This window comes from Vigna angularis, chromosome 2 (assembly GCF_016808095.1).
Source record: "Vigna angularis cultivar LongXiaoDou No.4 chromosome 2, ASM1680809v1, whole genome shotgun sequence".
NCBI lineage: Eukaryota > Viridiplantae > Streptophyta > Magnoliopsida > Fabales > Fabaceae > Vigna > Vigna angularis.
Window position 1 is genome coordinate 48,019,514 of NC_068971.1, and position 19,545 is coordinate 48,039,058.

The following is a 19,545-nucleotide window of genomic DNA, read 5'->3' on the forward strand; positions in this document are numbered from 1 at the left end:
TTTAGTATTCGGTTTTAAAAATGTATTTATTGAATCCCAAAGTTGTAAAAATTATATAAATGAAGTCCCCTCCATTAGATTGACTTAAACGGAGTTGCAGAAAGAACAGATGAGAGAGAAGAAAAAAAATTAGATTTTATAGCCACATTAGCGTTGACTTAATTCCGTTTAAGGCAATTTAACGGAGGGGACTTCATTTATACAACTTTTACAACTTTGGCACTCAACAGATGCATTTTTAAAGTCGGGTACTAAACAAAAATTCACCTCTTAACATGAGGACAAAGTAAGTATTTAAGCCTATAAATAACGATAACATCTTACAGATTAATTTTATAAAATTAAGTTAAATTTAAATAATTTAAAACTAATATTTTTATAAATAATTCACGTCATCAATGTGCATTAGTGTAGAATTGACTTTTAACGTCACCCCATAAACGTCGGACCACAAAATAACCAACGTAAATTATTGATCGGTGACATTTTCGTAAATAAGTTGGGCATATAGACGTCGGTTAGGAGGGGCCCCGACGTCTATAATATTATAGACGTCGGGATCCCCCCTACCCGACGTCTATATGCCTGACAGGTAGGTGAAAAGTCATTTTTTTTTGCCATATAGACGTCTGATCCCGCCAGTTCGACGTCTATATACGACTATAGACGTCGCCCCCCTGTAACAGACGTCTATATGACTGACATGGTAGGTGAAAAGTTACCCTATAGGTTAGGCACCCTCCTAACCGACGTCTATATGCATCAGAATGTAAAAAGTCATTTTTTTCGTCGTTTAGACGTCGGATCCACCACATCCGACGTTTATATACACCGCGAATATTAATTTGTAAATCGAATGGACGTCATATTAGTGAGATCTCCGACGTCTAGTCGAGAATAGACGTCGGGCACTAGGGCATCGACGTCTAGATTCTTGTTAAATCAGAAATCGCAAACCCACGGTTACGCACACCTCATCGTCTTTCTCCTCGTCTTTTCTCTCCGCGGCATTGCATTTCCAGGTGCGTTTTATCTCTTTTGAACCGTTTAAACTTACTTTTACTCCGATTAAATTAGTCTTTGATTGATTATCTTCCATTTGAACCGATTAAAATGAGTTTTTGTTGTGTTTTGGTACAGTTTTTCTCGTGTCTTTGGGTAGCGTAGTAGCACATTCTCCCTTTGTCAGTTTCCTCGTAAGAAAAACTTGTGTCTTTTGGATGTCTTATAGCGTTTCAACCTAAAACCGAACCTGAGTCATTGCCTAGTTCTCAAGTCACCGTATTCGTTTTCATTGCCGGTTGGAATGGAACTAGGCTAGGACCCAGATTCGATTTTCAGTTAAAATGTCATAAGAGGTCTAAAAGACGCAACCTTTTCTATGACGAAACTAGCAAAGGAAGAAGATGCTACTACGCTACCCAAAGACACGAGCTGCGATAGACGTCGGTTAATGACATGTCTGACGTGTATAGTGTCCTTAGACATCAGTTTTGGTGTAATCTGACGTCTTTTATAGACGTCAGACTCTATAGAGTTTGACGTCCCATTAACGTCACCCATAAAGACATCGAATCGGGATCTAACATTAAAAATCCAAAATAACACGTCTAAAATCCTTTCTGAACTAGTGGTAATATATATTATTGTGGAATTTAGTTTATTAATTAATATTGTGATAATTTGATTAAAAAGGACTTTCGATAAGAATATAACAAAAAGGACAAAAAAATAATTTTAAATATTTTTTATTAAAAAACTAAAAGTTATATTTTTTTTTTCTAAATCTTAGTCGTCATTCACTATTGTATGAAATGTTCTAACTTTAAGTGTTTGTTAAAAGATTGTGAAATCCTTGTAAATTTTTTAAAGTTCACTAAAAAAAGTAAATCTAATATTAATATCATGCTTTAAAACTATTAAAATTAAAAATTACAATATGACAGAGATTACAAGCATTTCAATATATTTACAAAAACAAAAACAAAAAATTGACAGAAAATTATTTAAATGTAAAAAATGTGATAAGCATTAATTGATCTAGGGGGACATTGAGTAGGGATAACCTAATTTTTGTTTAATTAAATCTTAAATTATAGATTTTACACAAATTTAGTAAAGTGAAATTTATCCTACTTATGCATGGCTAATTATGTTTATCTCTAACAGATCAAAGATCCTTAATATGATTTAAGAAATTATAATATTTTTTAATTTGCATATAATTAGTGATATCTTGAAAAAGCAGAAAGCTAATGAAGGGAAATGTGTGTGAAAAGGATATAAGGATAGTTATCCTTTTTGAAAGCATGCTAATCTGTTTGAAGGAAATGGATTTGGCGTTAACGAGGATATATTCATTGAACGCAAAACTGAATTATAAGTTTGTTTGGAATATTAAAAAGGTGGTGGTGGGGTACAAAGATTCTAAAGCCTTGCCTAATAAATTAAAACAAAGGAACGACAAAGAGTTCCCCCACCTTTTGGAATTCACTTCCACTCGTTTTCCACGCCAATTAGTCCATCACCTACATTATGGGCTCGACAGGGCCCAATCAATAAACTTTTTTGGTATATATATAAAAAAAATCTAATCCCTTTTCTCTCTTTCTTTTATTTTATGCAAAAATATGGTTTCTATTAGTTGGAAACTAAGGAAGATTTTCTTATAAACACCACTCATGTTTGATGTGAAGAAGAGCAAGGTAAGGAATAATTAGATGTGTATGTAAATGGATGAGAAAATTAAGTCAAGGAGATTGATTAAGGAAACATGTATGTATGTATCACCAATAAGTTGACTAAGTTAAAAATGGTTAGATTCTTCATCAAAAGTCACATAATTAATAAAGTAGTTCAAAAAGCAAGAAAAAACATTATTTTTTTAGTTAGTGTCAAGATGTATAAGTATTTAATAATAAAATAAATATATTGGTGTCATGTTCCTGCAATTTACATTTTTATTATTCTTGCACATTGACTTTTAATCTCTTTATGTTACTTTAAAACTATTTACATTACTTTCTACTTATCATCCTTTATTTATGTCATTTCAATTAACTTTTACCGATTCTTGCAATTCTTATTTTTCATTCAAAGCTTGTTCTTCTTCAAATTCTAAAATAAAAAAATAACAAAAGTATTGATTTTTTTTTCTTATATATTTTTTATCCAAATACTGAAAATTTGATAACCGTAACTCTAAATTTTGATTCTTATATTCATGAATTCAATACTTTGATTAACTATGTTTATTTAAGTCAATAGAATCTTTAAAATAATGATAATATAAGTTGAAAATTGTATGGTATTTTTAACTTACATAAAAAGAATTTACAATCAAATTTGTTTTCTTTTGAGATATTTAAAATATATTTTTACTGAAAATAAGATGAGAATATAAACGTGAGAAGTGAAATGAAAAAAAAAAATGAGATAAACAAAGTGAAAATAAAGATATTTGATTTTGAATTATCTTTTTTTAGTTATTTCCAACTAAGTTTTTATTATTATTTTTTATTCAATACTTACATTTTTTTTATATTTTTAAATTCAATTATTGTTGTTTAACTTTTATGTTAATCAGATACCAAGATTATTAGTTGTTCGTTGTCTTATTTATTTGTCTCTATTTACTACAAATGTTTTTCGCGATATTAGGATTAATGTAAAGTTATAAATAATTTTTATTATTTTTATTGGAAACTTATTAGATAATGACATTATCATATTCCAACATCATCACCCATAATGATTAAATAATTATAATTAATTACCATTGGTATAAGTGATGAAGGTCGTTATATTTCTAATGAGTTTCATATCATCACCTATAATAACTAAAGAATCATTGTCGTCACATTTAAGTGATGGAGGTTGTTATCTAAGTCATCACAACCTTTTTTATCCAATAAAGTTTAATGAAAAAATAATAAAAAATAATTATTCTTGTATATTAATTACAATTTTTATCACATGTAAACAAACAAGTAAGATAACAAAATAATCAAATAACAATCAGTTGCTCAATGAGCGAACAAATTAAATGTTAAAAAATAATTAATTTTTTTAATTCAATTTACTAAACAAATTTAACAAACACAATTAAAAATATATAAATTTATAAATAAATTAAAACTTAATTAACTTTAAAAAATAGAAAAATAATAATAGTTATATGACACGAGGTTGAATTACTTAATGTAAAGCGAGATGATGCTTTCATTTTTCAGTTTTTACACACAAATACTTTCAAATAAAATATATTACTTTTAAAAATTTCTTCATTTTAACAAGTCTCAATAAGACAATTTCAGTTTTTATTCTACTTACTCTCTTCAGAATTTCTCACTTATTTTGCCTCTATCAACCAAAATGCAATGAATATCTAATTAAGAGTGTATTTAGATAAACTTTGGAAAACTATTAGGGTTTTATTTAGGTTTTATCTTCCCAATCCGCTCATTTGGCTTGTGAGAGTTTTTTAATATTCACTTTTAAAGACACCAAGACCTTTATTTTATTTTTCTTTGGATAGAAACATGAAGAGCTTTACAATCAAATATTAAAAATATTAAACTAGAAATGCTTTATTCTGAAAACAAAGTTACAAATAAACGGATCCAAAAATTAATTACGTAATATTCACAAACAGACATTTTGTTTTTTTGTGATATCGCAGACAGACTTAAAACGATGATAAATTATTTCTCAAAAATCAAAATTTTAAATTAACTGAAACTTTAATTCAAACATACACGTTACTTACTTTTTACCAACATTAATTGCAAAATAAAAAAAGAGGTGGGTCCTAATGGAAGTGAAAATTTGGAAAAAAGAAAAGAAAAAAAAAGACAAGTGTTGCAGGATGAACAGTGGCTATTGTTATTGTCTATTAATGGACCTAACTGACACCTTTTCAATAATTTGTTTTGGGTAGGCATCACTTGTTTATGAGGTATACTCAGTAGGTCCTTTCCACTCCACTAAGTTGCGTAAATCATGCTCAATTTACAAAACACTGAAAGAGACAGAATGCTAATGTATACTTATTAATTACTTCCAAAAATGTTTTCTATCTACTGAGAATATCTGCAAACATAGACATCATAGTCGTGGAGTTAAAATGTTTAAGTCAGTTATTGAATCATGTCCAAGATAATCTTTTGAATAAAAATAAATCAGTCTGTTGAAACTTACAATTCAAAATCAAAGATACCCTCAAATGAAAGTTAAGATACTGATCCTAGAAAATGATATGAGGAAGAATATTACGCCTATTGCAATACAAAGATTAACACGTACATGATGCAGAACACAGAAAAAGCAACCCTGAGAGGCTAGGAAATTGTCAAAGGCTACTTGGAATAGCAGTTGTCAGCTACTTAAGCGTGGTCACCACCATTTTGAACCTACCAGCAGATAAGGATAGAAGGTCACGCTTAGTAGTTTGATTCATTTGAAACTGACCCAACAACACAAAAATAGACTACATTTTCCTTTTCATCTACCTAAGGTGTTCTGTCCATTGCAAATCCTCATCTCCTTCAATCATTTGTCTTATTCTTATCTTTTGGACTCTAGCTTCTCAATCTTTTGTTTCTGACCAACTGCTGCCAACAACTATTGGACAAGCCCAATACAAGTACTCTAAACAGAACAAATTCATTGCTGGACTTACAACAGAATATGGCTACCTACACCACTATTTTTCAAGGGCATTACAAATTTTCATCGGAACTTCCACTCTCAATCACTATTTTCACCCCCTGTCATTCTGTCAGCACGGGAACGTCAGATACAGGTGTAACAGCCTAACAGAGGTTGTAGTACAAATATTTGTAAGGATTAAGGTAGCACGGTCAAAGAAACCATCACGTAGAAGTTTGGAAAATGTTACTGTCCATTCCACAAGATGTTAAATGCTGATAACATATATGCTTCACTTGTTGTATTATCTTCAACTGCTAAATTTGATGGAAAATTGTGCATATATAGAGGTCGTGACTGCACAGGAATCGTCATAATATTGCAGTGAAAGAATGAGGGAAGGAGAAGGGGAATATCGCACACATCATTATAGAGGTGATGACTGGTGCCATGTGAGGCACCCAATTATTATATTTTTGGTGACATTCCGAAGCTACTGTTGAATATACCTGCCAAATTCAACTAGGACAAAAGCACATTACTAGTGGAACTGCCATATGGGCAACAATCATCAATTTAGAAAAGACAGAAAGTAAAGCACATGATGTCAACACTCAACAACAGATAGATATAGCATATAACATGCATTCTGAACCCTTTCATTATGTAACGACCATGATTTTAGTGAACCATACAGCAATGCTCTTGGTTACAAAAATTTAACTGCCTCGTCGGAATGCAAAGCAAGACACTATGATTCTAATCAAGAATCAAACGTGGTCTCTGGTGACCAAACAAAGATTTTTCATCTGGCTTGAATGTCTCTGACAGTAACTTATCAAGGTACTCTGTATCTAGCTTAAAACATACAAAAGTGAGAGTAAAAGGTTATGCACAAAAATCAAAACATGGTCACTGGATATGACACTAGTTAAATTTTGACCCCAAAGAAATCCTTAATGAGCTGAAGGCCAGGTGATTTATCACCCGTTTTGGTTGAATAAGCATACGTTTAGGTAATAATTTAGGAAGTACAAAGGAGAAAAATGAAACACAATAACTTTAAATTAGTTTTTGCATAAACTACTCCACCTAAATTTTATCTGATCAACTTCCTTTAAAAAATTTAATTTTTAATTTATAGTAAAATATAATTTGTGTCATGTAAAATTTCAAACATACTAAATGTCTTAAAAAAAGTCGTATTTTTTTATTTCTCGAAGATAAAAACATTTTTTATGTCCTTTTAGTATTGAGAGAATCACAAGTTGAAGTGAATGGCGATGTACAGCTATGCAATTAAAAGTAATTTTTGCTATGTATAATTAACGGTATCTTAATATTGTCGTCGATGTAAGTTCTCCTTACATAGCTGTCAGTGATAAGATGGTAAAAGGAAAATGATATTTTGACAATATTTTTTTATAATATTTTAATATTATTTACGTGTTATTTTGTGATTGGTCTAAAATTACTCCACAATCAATAATAATAATTAGAAACGTCAATATGGACCAATCACACGTAGATGATGTTAAAATGTTGTAAAAAAATGTTGTCAAAGTATCATCATCCATTGTAAAATGTATATTTAAATTTTGGAGAAAGATCAAAGTGATATAAATAATATGATTTTTCTAAAGACATGTTCAATATCTAAAATATTTAAGAGACTCTCAAAACGTATTTTACCCCATTAATTTAGGCTTAAAGTTAAAATTAGTTTCATTTTTTTTTCTATAAATATTTCTAGAAAATATTATCTATGATGACGTTTAAGTTTATGTATGAAAAAGTCAGTTGCTTGCGGAGTTTACAACCAATAGAAATTGTTCTTTTTTAACATGATTAATCTTTTCACAATTCATAAACAATTAACAAAGCTTTCTACGTGTTAGTATAAAACTAGAGAGAGGTTTTAATGATATCTCAAAGTCTTACATATAGGATGTTGTTTATTTTTGACTTTATGTATTGTTTGTCATAGACTGCATTAAAATTTATTTTGAATTAAAAAACCTTATTTTATACTTAACATAATCGATTATCAACTTATAATAATCTATTATCAATAATCTTGACACGAGCAATTATGAGAATTTTTAAAAGCAAGTTTTTTTACTATTGTGCATTCATTAAATGCATAATCAATTACCATAACACGTTAATTAGTTGGCGATGGATTTTTAGAGGTATGCTTGAGTGAGATATTTGTAAATTACATTGGAATTCTCGTTCTAAAATACGAAATATGAAAGTGTGCGGTGATAAGTGTTCTAGGGTTTGTTGAACCTTTGTGTTGTGACTTTGAGAACTTAGCGTGTTGGCATAGAGCGAGAACTTTCACAGTGAATGTGATTGAGTGTTGTTGTTGTTGACATAGAGCGAGAACTTTAACAAAGGGTGTGATTGAGTGTTGTTGTTGTTGCTGAGTTAAAAGTCTATCATCATTCGTGAAACATTCGGAGGAGGTGTTTATCCTTTATGAAGATTCAGAGGAGGTGTTTATCCCTTGTGGGTTACAAGGGATGTGAGCTTCATCTCTTGGGGTAACAAGAGAGGTGTTATAACCTTAAACTATTTTATTTTCTGTGATTGTAACAGTTTGTTAATTTGTGCTAGTGAAGCGTTAATTTTCGGTTGAGATTAACGACTAGATGTAGGATCTATTTGATCCGAATCAAGATAAAAATGACCTGTACAATTTTCTCTCTTCCTTACTCTTTCTCTTGATTTGTAAACGCGTTAATCATTTCGCTACGCTTTGAGACTACGGTAAAAACATATATAGTTAATTGTGTTATTAGTAGTTGAAAAAACACGAAAATAAATTACATCCCATTATGGCGTGTTAATTCAACTGTTACATTTTGTTTTCTTTGACTTAAATAATAATTTGGTATTTGTTTCATTAAGTTTATTTAATATAGTTCTAGTATATTTTTAATCAAGTTTTAATTTTCATTAATTTTATTCAATTTAATTCTTTTCACTGACATTTTTTAAATAGTTAACAAACTGGTTCATTACTATGGTATGACACCCCATCTTATATTTTTCTTTATTGAGCTTTGGCCTTGAAGCATCGTCATCTTTATTATCATAGTCATCTTCCTCACCTCTATTATTATCTCTACCATCGAAACTACATTCACTTCCATAATTTTTATAGACAAATTTTATTACTCATTCATCATCATTCATTCTAAATTAATAACTAGATTACATTAATTTTTGTTTTGCTCCTCCTTTCCTCGTCTTCATACTTTTGGGATTGTGCATTTAGGATAGAGAGAAAAAAACAATAGAAAAAATGGAGGAATACCCAAAAGCACAAGAAATATGTGCAAATTGTCATAATCTCTCATGGATTTTTCATATGTAAAGGAAAAATATGATTGAGAAAGAGGTGAGAAAAAGGATGAACCATGAGAGGTAAGCAAAAGAGGTGTTGAGACAAAACAACCACATTATAGTAATATACCACTTTGTACATTGTATTGTTAACTATAACAACGTTAAAGTAAAGGACTAATGTTAACAAAATTAACAAAAATTGGGATATGATTGAACCAAGACAAAACCAAGACTACATTGAAAAAAACTTAGTGAAAATAAAAATCAAAATAGTGTTTAAATTTTTTTCTTTAGACATGCCCATTTGGTGGAATTGTATTAAGAAAAACTAACTAAGTTGCCAAAAGAATTGACCAACAGAAAATATCAAGTTCATGTACTTCCCATCCAATTTTATTCTTTTTTATCAACTTTACTCCATCTATTATTGATCGATATCAGTATGACACATATATTTTATCAATGAGATTATCAATAGAAAATTTATTAGTAATGTAATTGATTTTATTCATTGATAAATCTATCAATAACCATATTACCAATTAATCTAAATTTGTCAAAAAAAAAATTCACCAATAAATATAATATTTGTAGTGTCATATTTTATAGTTTCAATAAGAATCACATTCCTATTAAATTATTTTTCCACTTAAATTCTTTTTGATAAATTTGGTTTCATAAACATTCTCACCTAGTTGAATAATATCTAATGGTGGTATATACACAATTTCTAATTAATTGTTTGATATTGTGACAATTTTGGGTGTGTCGTTACATTTGTTAGTCTATCTCATAATATTTACAATATGATTCACCTAACAATAAAAAGAATATACGTTAAAACAATAGGAAATATACTATTTTCTCATAATATAAAATAAATTTAAAAATTATCAAAGAAAAAAAATAGAAATATGATTTATTTATACTTTTTATGACTATTTTTTTAATATTTTGTTACTAAATTGAGTTAATTGATATTAGTCAAATATTAAATATATTATTACACACTTTTATAGTAGTATTGTCAAAATGGGTTCTAACCCGCGAACCAACCCGATTCACCACGGGTTTGAGTCATGTTGGGTTTGAAAAAAATGTAATTTTTTTATGCGGGTTAGTTTTCAACCCGCTCACTTAGATCCCGGCTCACCGGGTTGAACCCGTGGTGAGGCGGGTTTACTCACCAACCCATCTAATTTAATTTAATTATTTATTATTTTGTGTTTCAATATTATTAGTTATTTTATTATATTGTAGATGGTGATAAAGAAGAAGATGTTTCAAAAGAGAAAAATATTATAGATTTATCTATTCAAGACTCTAATATTATAAATAGACAAGTGATACAAAAATTATCAATATTAAAAACTTATTTGTTCGACTTTTATACATGTTTTTGGATTACGCTTGGATTGTATGATACTTTTTTTTTGAATTGTCTTTGAGTTTAACATCATTTTAGTGTGACACGTTTATTTAGATTTGAATTAAAAAAAATTGTAATTTTTTTATTTTAAAAAAACTTATAATTAAATGAGCTAGTGAGTCAACCCATTTAAATCACCAATCCGTGGTGGGTCGGGCTGAGTTCGAATTTTTTTAACTCGCTAATAAGTGAGCCGGGTTGAGTTGGTTCACTAAGTGATTAACTCGTGGTGAGCCGGGTTACCAGTTTTGATAACTCTACCTTTATAGTGTTGAATGAATTAAAAGATAAAGTGATTGCAATAAATTGTGTAATCAATTAATATTAAGTTATTATTTAGTAGATGAAGTTTTTGGGATTAAATTTCAATTATTGTGATGTCTCACGTTTTAGTGATATGGTGAGCCAATTAGATAAATATGTTGTTGTGAGAGTCGACTATAACTTAAGATAGATAGATAGATATGTAAAAAATTACTTATTTATAGTCATAAGTAAAAATGTCAATTTCTATGTCTAAATTTATTATTAATCTCCTTAAAATAGTTAATCATTAAATATAACTTTGAGTACGCTTAACTTGTGATTGCTTATGATTTAATGTAACTCGTATGATAATTTTTTTAATAAACACTTAATTCATAGTATTTTTTGTGTGTTTTATTTTGATTATGATATAGTCATCTTTTGAGACAACAACAAATACTTCAACTCAGAGAGAAACATCAATATAAAATTTATTGTGTTTTGATGCGAGAACTAATAGTCAATAGGAGCAGGTAAAAAAAATACCAATATAAGATTCGTAATATTTGTTTTATTTTTATGCTTTTTATGTGTGTATATACAATGACTGAGCTTAGATGTTAGATAGGGGCTTTCGTCCTTTTCAAATTTTATTACATAAACAAAATTTAGTATATAAATAGAAGATTTTCTTTTAATTTTATTAAATTCTATATTTCTAACCTTTCAAATTTACATTTACTTATAAAAGAGAATCTCGACATCCCTATATATATTTAGTATTTTAGACTCTTTTATGAGTTACCAAAAACTTCGAGACGTTTGATATCAATATATATAAAGATAATGTCAATTTTTAATCTCTTCATTAATTATCAGCAAAAATTACTCATTAAATTGATGAGACATTTAAAGCATAATTTTAGCGTATTTTTTTTTATAAAAGTTACTCCGAATTAAACAACGTAATTTATTAAAATAAATTAAGTTGCTTAAAAATAAAGATTTGTATTCCCTTAAAGCGGTATTTTTACCTAATAATCCACTGACTTTCGAATAATAGCACATTGAGACTTAAGCTTAACCAATTTTTTTTAGATGAGAACGATAACAACGTAGAAAAATAATATTCCAAATCAGCACACACACATGTATATAAATATGAAAAATTTTGAAAGATAAATTTGAAAATCATATGGTAAAGAAGCCTCCAAGACCTGTGGACAATGGTGTTTTAATTATATTATCTTTAATTATGTATGAATCCTTTTTATACAGAGAAGAAAGCTTACTATGATAGGTCTGTAGGAAGAAATTTGAACAGTATGTAGATGAGTGTGATGATATATAGTGGAGTAGAGGTAGTGGTCTTGTCAACATGATTGCAACTATGTTTTCTTTTGTTTTCAAGAGTTTGAGTGAAGCACTCCTGATGCACAGGCTCTTGTTGGGGCCTTTCTTTTGTTTTATGATATGATTTTGATGTTCACTCACCCACTCAACCTCAATCTTAAAAACTCACAATGAATCACTCACTCATTCACTCAATCAATCACTCAAATCAATCTCTCTCTCTCTTTCTCTTTCTCTTTCCTTCCTTCTCTGCCACCACTATCACTTTCACCCTCACCTATTTTTATATCCACAAACCTATTATTCTTCTATTTTATTACTACCAATTGCAAAACCACTACTTCTTCTTTGTATTTTAACTCTTTTTTTTTAAAAAAAAAAACCCTATTTGCTTACCACTGACGTACGTATGGCCTATGTTGTTGTTACCAGTTCCATTCACTGGTAATTGCAAATATATATAATTACCTATTAAAAAAATATAACATTTTTTTTATATGATTAATACAAAAAGTAGTTTTTTTATTTGTAAAAGTAGTTTTTTTATTTGTAAAAGTAGTTTTTTTATATGTTTGTTAAAAAATTCCAGATAAACAAATTGTCTCTGAACTTATATCAATTTATTATAGGGTTCTAACGAAAAATTTATTATTCCACGTACCCAATACCTACTCCTACTGACATGGGATGGGATTAAATAATAATGAAAACTTTTTATTTCATTGTACCAAATCTAGTTTCTTAAGTTTAAATTCATTGAAAATAAGCTCTAGTTGGTTCGTAAATACAAAGTTTTGTTCTAGTATTTCTACTTTTTAGCGTCTTTAATTTTAAGATGTATTACTTTTTGTTGTTTAAGTGATTCAGATAGCGGCTAATAAAGAGAGAAAAAAATATACACAGTTTTTTAAAGGAGAAAAAAAATAGTGCATTTAAAAATTAGAGAACAAAATGAAGATAAATTAAAATTAAATTTTACTTATTTCAGATAGAGCATAATGAATATAAAAAATTGTGATAAAGATAAGCAATAATTAACGTTAACCATTTAATTTAAGCATGTTTGTATCCGTAGACGTGGCAGACAGATCAGACAAGTGAGTGACAGAGACGAAGGCATTGCCATTGGGTACTCACTGTGGCTAGCCGCCTGGCCCATTTTCTTTTCAATCTCTCTCTCTCTCTTCTCTCGAAAAACATTGCAAGACAGAACGACAGCGTCCCGCGGGAAGCACGGGCGAAATTTTCTGTTGTAAACTGTGCCCGACTCACCCTCCCCGGTCCCTCTTCAAATCCTTCGTACAATACTTCTTCACCATCACTCTTCTCTCTTTCTCCCAAATCTTCAATAACCTTTTTTAATCAACCTTTTCTCCACAATATCCATGCATGCATCACTATAATTTCTTCGCATAATTATTACATAAAACATAATCAACAACTGCTGCTGCATTAAGCACCACATGTTTGATATAATACCACAGAGGCATCAAAAAATGCTTTTCAGTATTATTTGGACCCTGGTCTAAGTGCCACCACGTGTTCTTTCAACTGTTCAAGTTGACAGACACTTTTTTGTTTGGTAATACGCGGTGCACTCGTTTACATTTTTCAGTTTAACCACTGTATCATAGGATAAGCAAGTAGGGGAATGCAATGTACCCACCATTCGCCCAGACTGCACCCATATCTAATATGACGGATACATTGTATATGAGATCATGTGCGCAACTTCGATTTCTTTTTCTTAATTTTACGAAATTCAATTAACAAATATTATTAGTGTACGAAATGTCCACTTTTTGTAAGCCAAAAACAATTTCCTTTCCTCCTTCCGAATACAAATTCTCCATATCATGCTTTATGCCCCCAAAATTGTTTGTCGCTTTATATAGGGTCTTTTCATCACGTTACTTTTTATGAGAGGTCACGTTCAATGAATTCATGTTCACGAATGAATATTTGCTCATATAAGGCCAATCCCCTCGGCATATAACCATTAGGAGGGGGACATTAACTTATTAATCAGTATCATCAAACAAAAATCCCCCCATGTAATGGGAAGAAGACGGGATTACACTATAAAGCTAAAATCAAAATATTTTACAAATGACGATGGATTCAGGAAATTCATAACCACTCGAGTACGTAGGATTATGTCCGAAATTTACATAAACCTAGATGTTTCATTTGCTTCCTCAATATTTTACCTGAGGATTTCCACTGGCTGGTCCTCCAAGTGTTAGAGCCAATCCTTGAAGATCATTCCTGATTTTATGCTCCTTGGAAACAACACTAGGAGTCGCTCCCATGATTGGAAATGGTAAAGCCACTGGGGTTTGCCTTGATCGTGAACCATGGTATGGCTCTGCATGCAAACAAATTGGTGCTTCCTGGGAAGCCCTTAAAGTACCCAAAAAGGCTTGAGAGGAAGGACAATTCGGTTTAACACTGGCCCCCTTTGAGACAACTCCTGCTCCCTGATGCATTTTTTTATTTTTTTGTTACTCAAACTGGTTTCAACACAAATCATATAGGATCATAACTCAACACATTTGGCATCAAAGTTTACAAACTTACAGGTGCAAATATGACTCCCCGGAAAATCCTTCCATTCACAACTGTAGGAGATACCGAAACTGGTTCAAAGGGTCCTTCAACTCTCTCCCGAACTTCACCACCAATCTTGTATTTGAAATCAAGAGTGAAAAGAATGAGCAACTAGGAATAATAGAATCAAGTCTTATTAACTTCACGTGTCGGGTGGAGATTGATTATGAACATGGTTAAGTAGAGTGTCTAAAAATATTGAAAATAATAAGAGGGGAAAGTTGTGGTAGAGTGCAATTCTAATACTGAGCAAAGGATTCACCAGGTGTTGAATGGGTCGCAGCATTGGTTTCCGCTCTGCAGCCTGACGTTGAGCTATTTTTCTGTCCTCGTTAACATGAAGACATTGTTCCTGTTTTAGTTGATGTTGTAGGAAATGAAGAGCCTGTGGAGTCTTAAGTGGGACATTCATCAATGTTCTCTTATAATTTGAGTCATTTCCGTGTTGGGAAGTGGTTGGAAAGAATGTGTTTGCTTCTTGACTTGGGGTCTGTTCTTGATCGGATTTATATGGAGATGAATGAAGAGACAACGAAAGAAAACTATCTTCTTGTTCTGATTCAACATCCCATACCTTTGCAGCAGCAATTCTCCTCCTCTTCTGTCGCGAAGTACCTACAAATAATCATTTATTTTCAACCCATCAACCCCTTTTGCGTCTCCATTTATTAACATAAACTTATCGATAAATACTTACAAGAAGAATATAAAAAAAGTAAAATGAATTAAGCTTACTGTTCTATACGCACTTACAATGATGTTTATACAGAATAAAACACATAACTCAACCCACCTGAATCAAAGTAATAAGGCGACGATTTTTCTGATGCAATTTCATAAGCTCCATTTCCAAAAGCTTCCACGTTATTCCTCACGAGGATAGTTTCCTGCTTCAAAATTCACTGTCAGTTCTACTTTTGGTTAAAAAAAAAGAGGTAAATAATGACATCGCTTTGTGAACTTCTGTACCGAGTTAGTATCCGCCTCTGCTGGGATAATATTCTTTTCGTGATTCCAATAAGTTCCAATAGGTTTGCTCATCGGAACGTAGTAACGTCCATTTGGATGCTCTGCTGCAAGCTGCAACACTAACAATTCATTGAGAGGACGTTCATCTTCCCCACATCTGTTAACAGAAAAAGAATAAACAGATTAAGCTACTAAAAGAGAAAGATGAACATTGTATCATTGGTTAGAAATGCTTAAATTCATAGATAGGATCCTACCCGCCATATATTGCAATATCCATGCCTGCAGCAACAGCTGTATGAGAAAATCGCCCTTGTGGCTGTTGAAAATGTATATCAAGTTGAGTCCACAAAAAATTGCAAATATCAAAGATCCAAACGTCGTTATAGTAACGTTTATCTCCAACTCCTCCAATGACATATACCTGCACATCATGCACAGCTCATACAACATTTTCTTAGAAAAATTTACAAACAAAGAATCTGCGCATTTTAATTTAAACCTGATGTGGCTCTACATAATGAGCTAAAATTCATAAATGCCTTGACAGAAGTTGACTATTGAATAAAATTTAGAAGAACTCCATGTAAATTTAGTAACGAATCTAACTTTTATACATTCTGTGTAAATCCTTTTACAATGTGTCAATCAATCAGAATAACCTTTATCACATATGACAATCAATTATTGAATGATAATGTAAAAGATATTTTCACTACCTTTACACACACTGTTTACCCTTAGGTAACAAGCAAGTCCTAACAATAATGAATATAAAAAACTTGCCTTTGTTCCAATGTTAACTGCAGCATGACCTGCCCTGACTCCTGGTGGAGAACCTTGAATCGTCAACTGTAATTAAAACGCCAAGAAGATGTTACTAAATCTCTCAGTGGAAAATCTAACAATTTCCCTCCCCAAACTTTCAAGAAAATTATTGGTGATTATCGTAGAAGAGAAGGGAGGAGCATACTCTAGACCAAGTCATGGTAGCCATATCAAGCATATGAACATTGCCATGATACTGATCACCAGAATCTCCACCATACACAATAAGTTTGTTCCCGATTGCAAGAGTACTATGACTGTCTCTGGGGACCGGCAAATCACCTTTCAACTCAGGGGAAGTCCAACCCATGGTTCGAAGATCAAGAATGTGCAAATCATTTAAATAGTTAGCATGACCTTCTCCACTACCGCCAAATATCACTATCCTTTCATCACCAACCAGCGTGGCAGTATGGCTTTCACGTGGAGAAGGAGGAGTCCCTTTACATTCAGGTCGAAACCACTCTTTGGTAACAAGATCAAGTATGTGAATGTCATTCACCTTCTTGAACCCATTCGTGCCACCAAACACTATCATTTTATTCCCCACAAGAACAGCACTGTGACTATCTCTCGGCCCCGGCTTCTCACCGGTAGTAGTAAGCTTGCTCCAAACCATTTTGGTAAGGTCCAGAGTGAGAACATCGCAAAAATGCAGCCCCCCACAGCAACCCTGAAATAATACACTCAAACTTTATCATCTTCTTAGCAAACCTTCAAAGCTTACCGAACCCACAATTCTAATCAATAAAAATGTATAAAATATTTAATATTGTCCACTGGTTTGGAGTTTGAAAGGCAATGTGACAGGACAGACGCTCTTCATCGCTTTCATGTATAGAATTGCAAATGATGGTACAGAAAGAAAATGGTAATTGTTGCATTTTCTTAATTCAGTTCAACTTTCATTTGGTCTTATGCACACCAAGCAATCTCAGCCAAAATAATGAGTCAAAGTATTTTTATTTTCAATTGTGTTTAAATTTTTTCGATGAAGTAAGAGGTCTCGTATTCTTTTTGGGTGCATGTTTTATAATACAGGGATGGGAAAAAGGAAGAGAATAATGAAAAATGTGAATATCGCCATATTAAGTAAGCAGAAAGATGACGGTAAGCCAAACTCGTATTGTCCCACTAATTACAGTAAGAAAAAATGAATTCAGTCAACTGTCTAAAAGAAAAATAGGGGATGAAGAGATTAGGAAAAAACTAAAATTCAGAGAAGAAAGTGCTTTGGTTCTTAGCCATATATAGGTAGTAATAACTCAGTGAACTTGAGAAAGAAAGAAAAAGTACTTAATAATACCAGAAACTAACCAAACTAATGAGAAAAATTCCCAGAGATAAAGAGACATAAGCATACAGAAAAAGCACAGCTTCAAAGAATAACAACATGTGGGGAGCAGTGTGCAGACATCATTAATGAGGACAAGCCAGTAAGGAACAGGTTCAGAAAATATATAGATGAGATTAAGAAACTAACCAATGGTTTTTAGCTACAAGACTGAACTAATGACCTGTTTTGTTTTTTTGATCAAAAGGGGTTGAAGTAAAGTGATACATACCCCAAAGACATACATAAGGCCCTTGGAGAAGCAAGCAGAGTGCCCCCATCTTTCAGAAGGATTGAAACCCAAAACCTTTGGATGCAGCCACATTGTTTTGTTGTTGGAAAGTTGAGGTGCCGAAGAACTCATCTCTGAATGGTCTTTCTGCGTGTGAGTATGAATGTGTGATGGGTAGGTTGAAGCTTAAAAAAGCATATAGGTTGAACACAGTGGTTGACACAGATGAAGAAACAGTCGAGGACGAAGAGTCCTATGGAAAGAGAGATTGATTCAAAGAGGACATCAACAAGCCAAGTGATGTATCAACAATCAATATCAATAGACATGAAAAGATGGGCGCTTTCAAGTCCAAATCACTGTGGCAACCAACAGCAAGTGATGGATGTAGTGAAAACAACATTTTTTCTCTCCCAAAGCATTAAAGTGCTTATATATATATATATATATATATATATATATATATATATATATATATATATATATATATATATATATATATATATATATATATATATATATATATATATATATACCAAAGAAAAAGAAATTCATTGGCAAATTAATTTGGAGAATGCCAACTGAATCAAACTCATGATAATTCTTGAATAAAATCTCCACTTTGGATAGAAGAAGTATTACGGGTAACTCAAATTTTTTAAGTATCAATAAATCAAATATTTCATCTTTTACTTGATAAAAGAATAGTAATTCTAACAAAGCTTATCAAGAAACTGGTTAAATAATTATAATTAAAAATGAAAAAAAGATGGTGTTGAAATATTATATTTATACTCGGATTTTTAATTAAAATATATGTCTTATTTTTGGTAAAAATAATCAAAAGTGTTTATTTTACAGGGCATGGATAATTATAAAATAATGAAAAGGACCAAACGTTTAATTAATGTTGAGAATATGACACAGTAAAAGCAACATACATAGTATAGAAATACTAATCGGGTGACGTATTAGATAGATGAACGATGAATATTTTGGTCGTCTTTCCCTGCTTGGCTGGATAAGCTTGACGAACGTGAACTAGTGATGTAAAATCATGGAACATGACTTCGGAGGAGAGAGAGAAAAATATAGTTTTACTACAATAAAAGTAATCGTCTAATATTTTCTGATTAATAAGTATTTTTCAAAAAATTTAAAAGTGTAAAATACGTAACTTATTCTGTATTTATAAATTTTTGACTTCTATTTTTGAATATTATTACTAATTGTTTCGTGTGTGAGGTTAATTTTTTTTAGACGTCGTTTGGTATCTGATCTTTTAGTCTTTCTTCTTACACAATCTCAGCATAATACATTTAATCACCATTTAACTTAATTTGTAGGGAAATTTGATTATTGACTGAGACCGAACTTCTTGTTCCTGATTGTCTGGTTTTATCACGTTCAATCACTTATTTAGTTATGTCATACTCTCAGTCTATGGGATGTCTAAACTTTTATTTTATGTTCACATATTAGTTTTAAAAATAATCTTCCACAAATAATATTTAAAAACATTAAATATATTATATTAAA

At 31.0% G+C, this 19,545-nt stretch overlaps 1 protein-coding gene across 1 annotated transcript; it reads right to left on the reverse strand.

Moving 5' to 3' along the window:
- Positions 1-14,005: 14,005 nt before the first annotated feature.
- LOC108328159 (uncharacterized) lies at positions 14,006-18,409 on the reverse strand. The gene is made up of 9 exons (XM_017561976.2): positions 18,007-18,409; positions 16,587-17,114; positions 16,400-16,465; positions 15,871-16,037; positions 15,614-15,770; positions 15,438-15,531; positions 14,907-15,259; positions 14,615-14,719; positions 14,006-14,514 (listed from the first exon to the last, which is right to left on the reverse strand). The coding sequence occupies exons 1-9, from the start codon at positions 18,136-18,138 to the stop codon at positions 14,233-14,235; spliced, it is 1,884 nt and encodes a 627-aa protein (XP_017417465.1). The 5' UTR covers positions 18,139-18,409; the 3' UTR covers positions 14,006-14,232.
- Between the last annotated feature and the right edge of the window lie 1,136 nt (positions 18,410-19,545).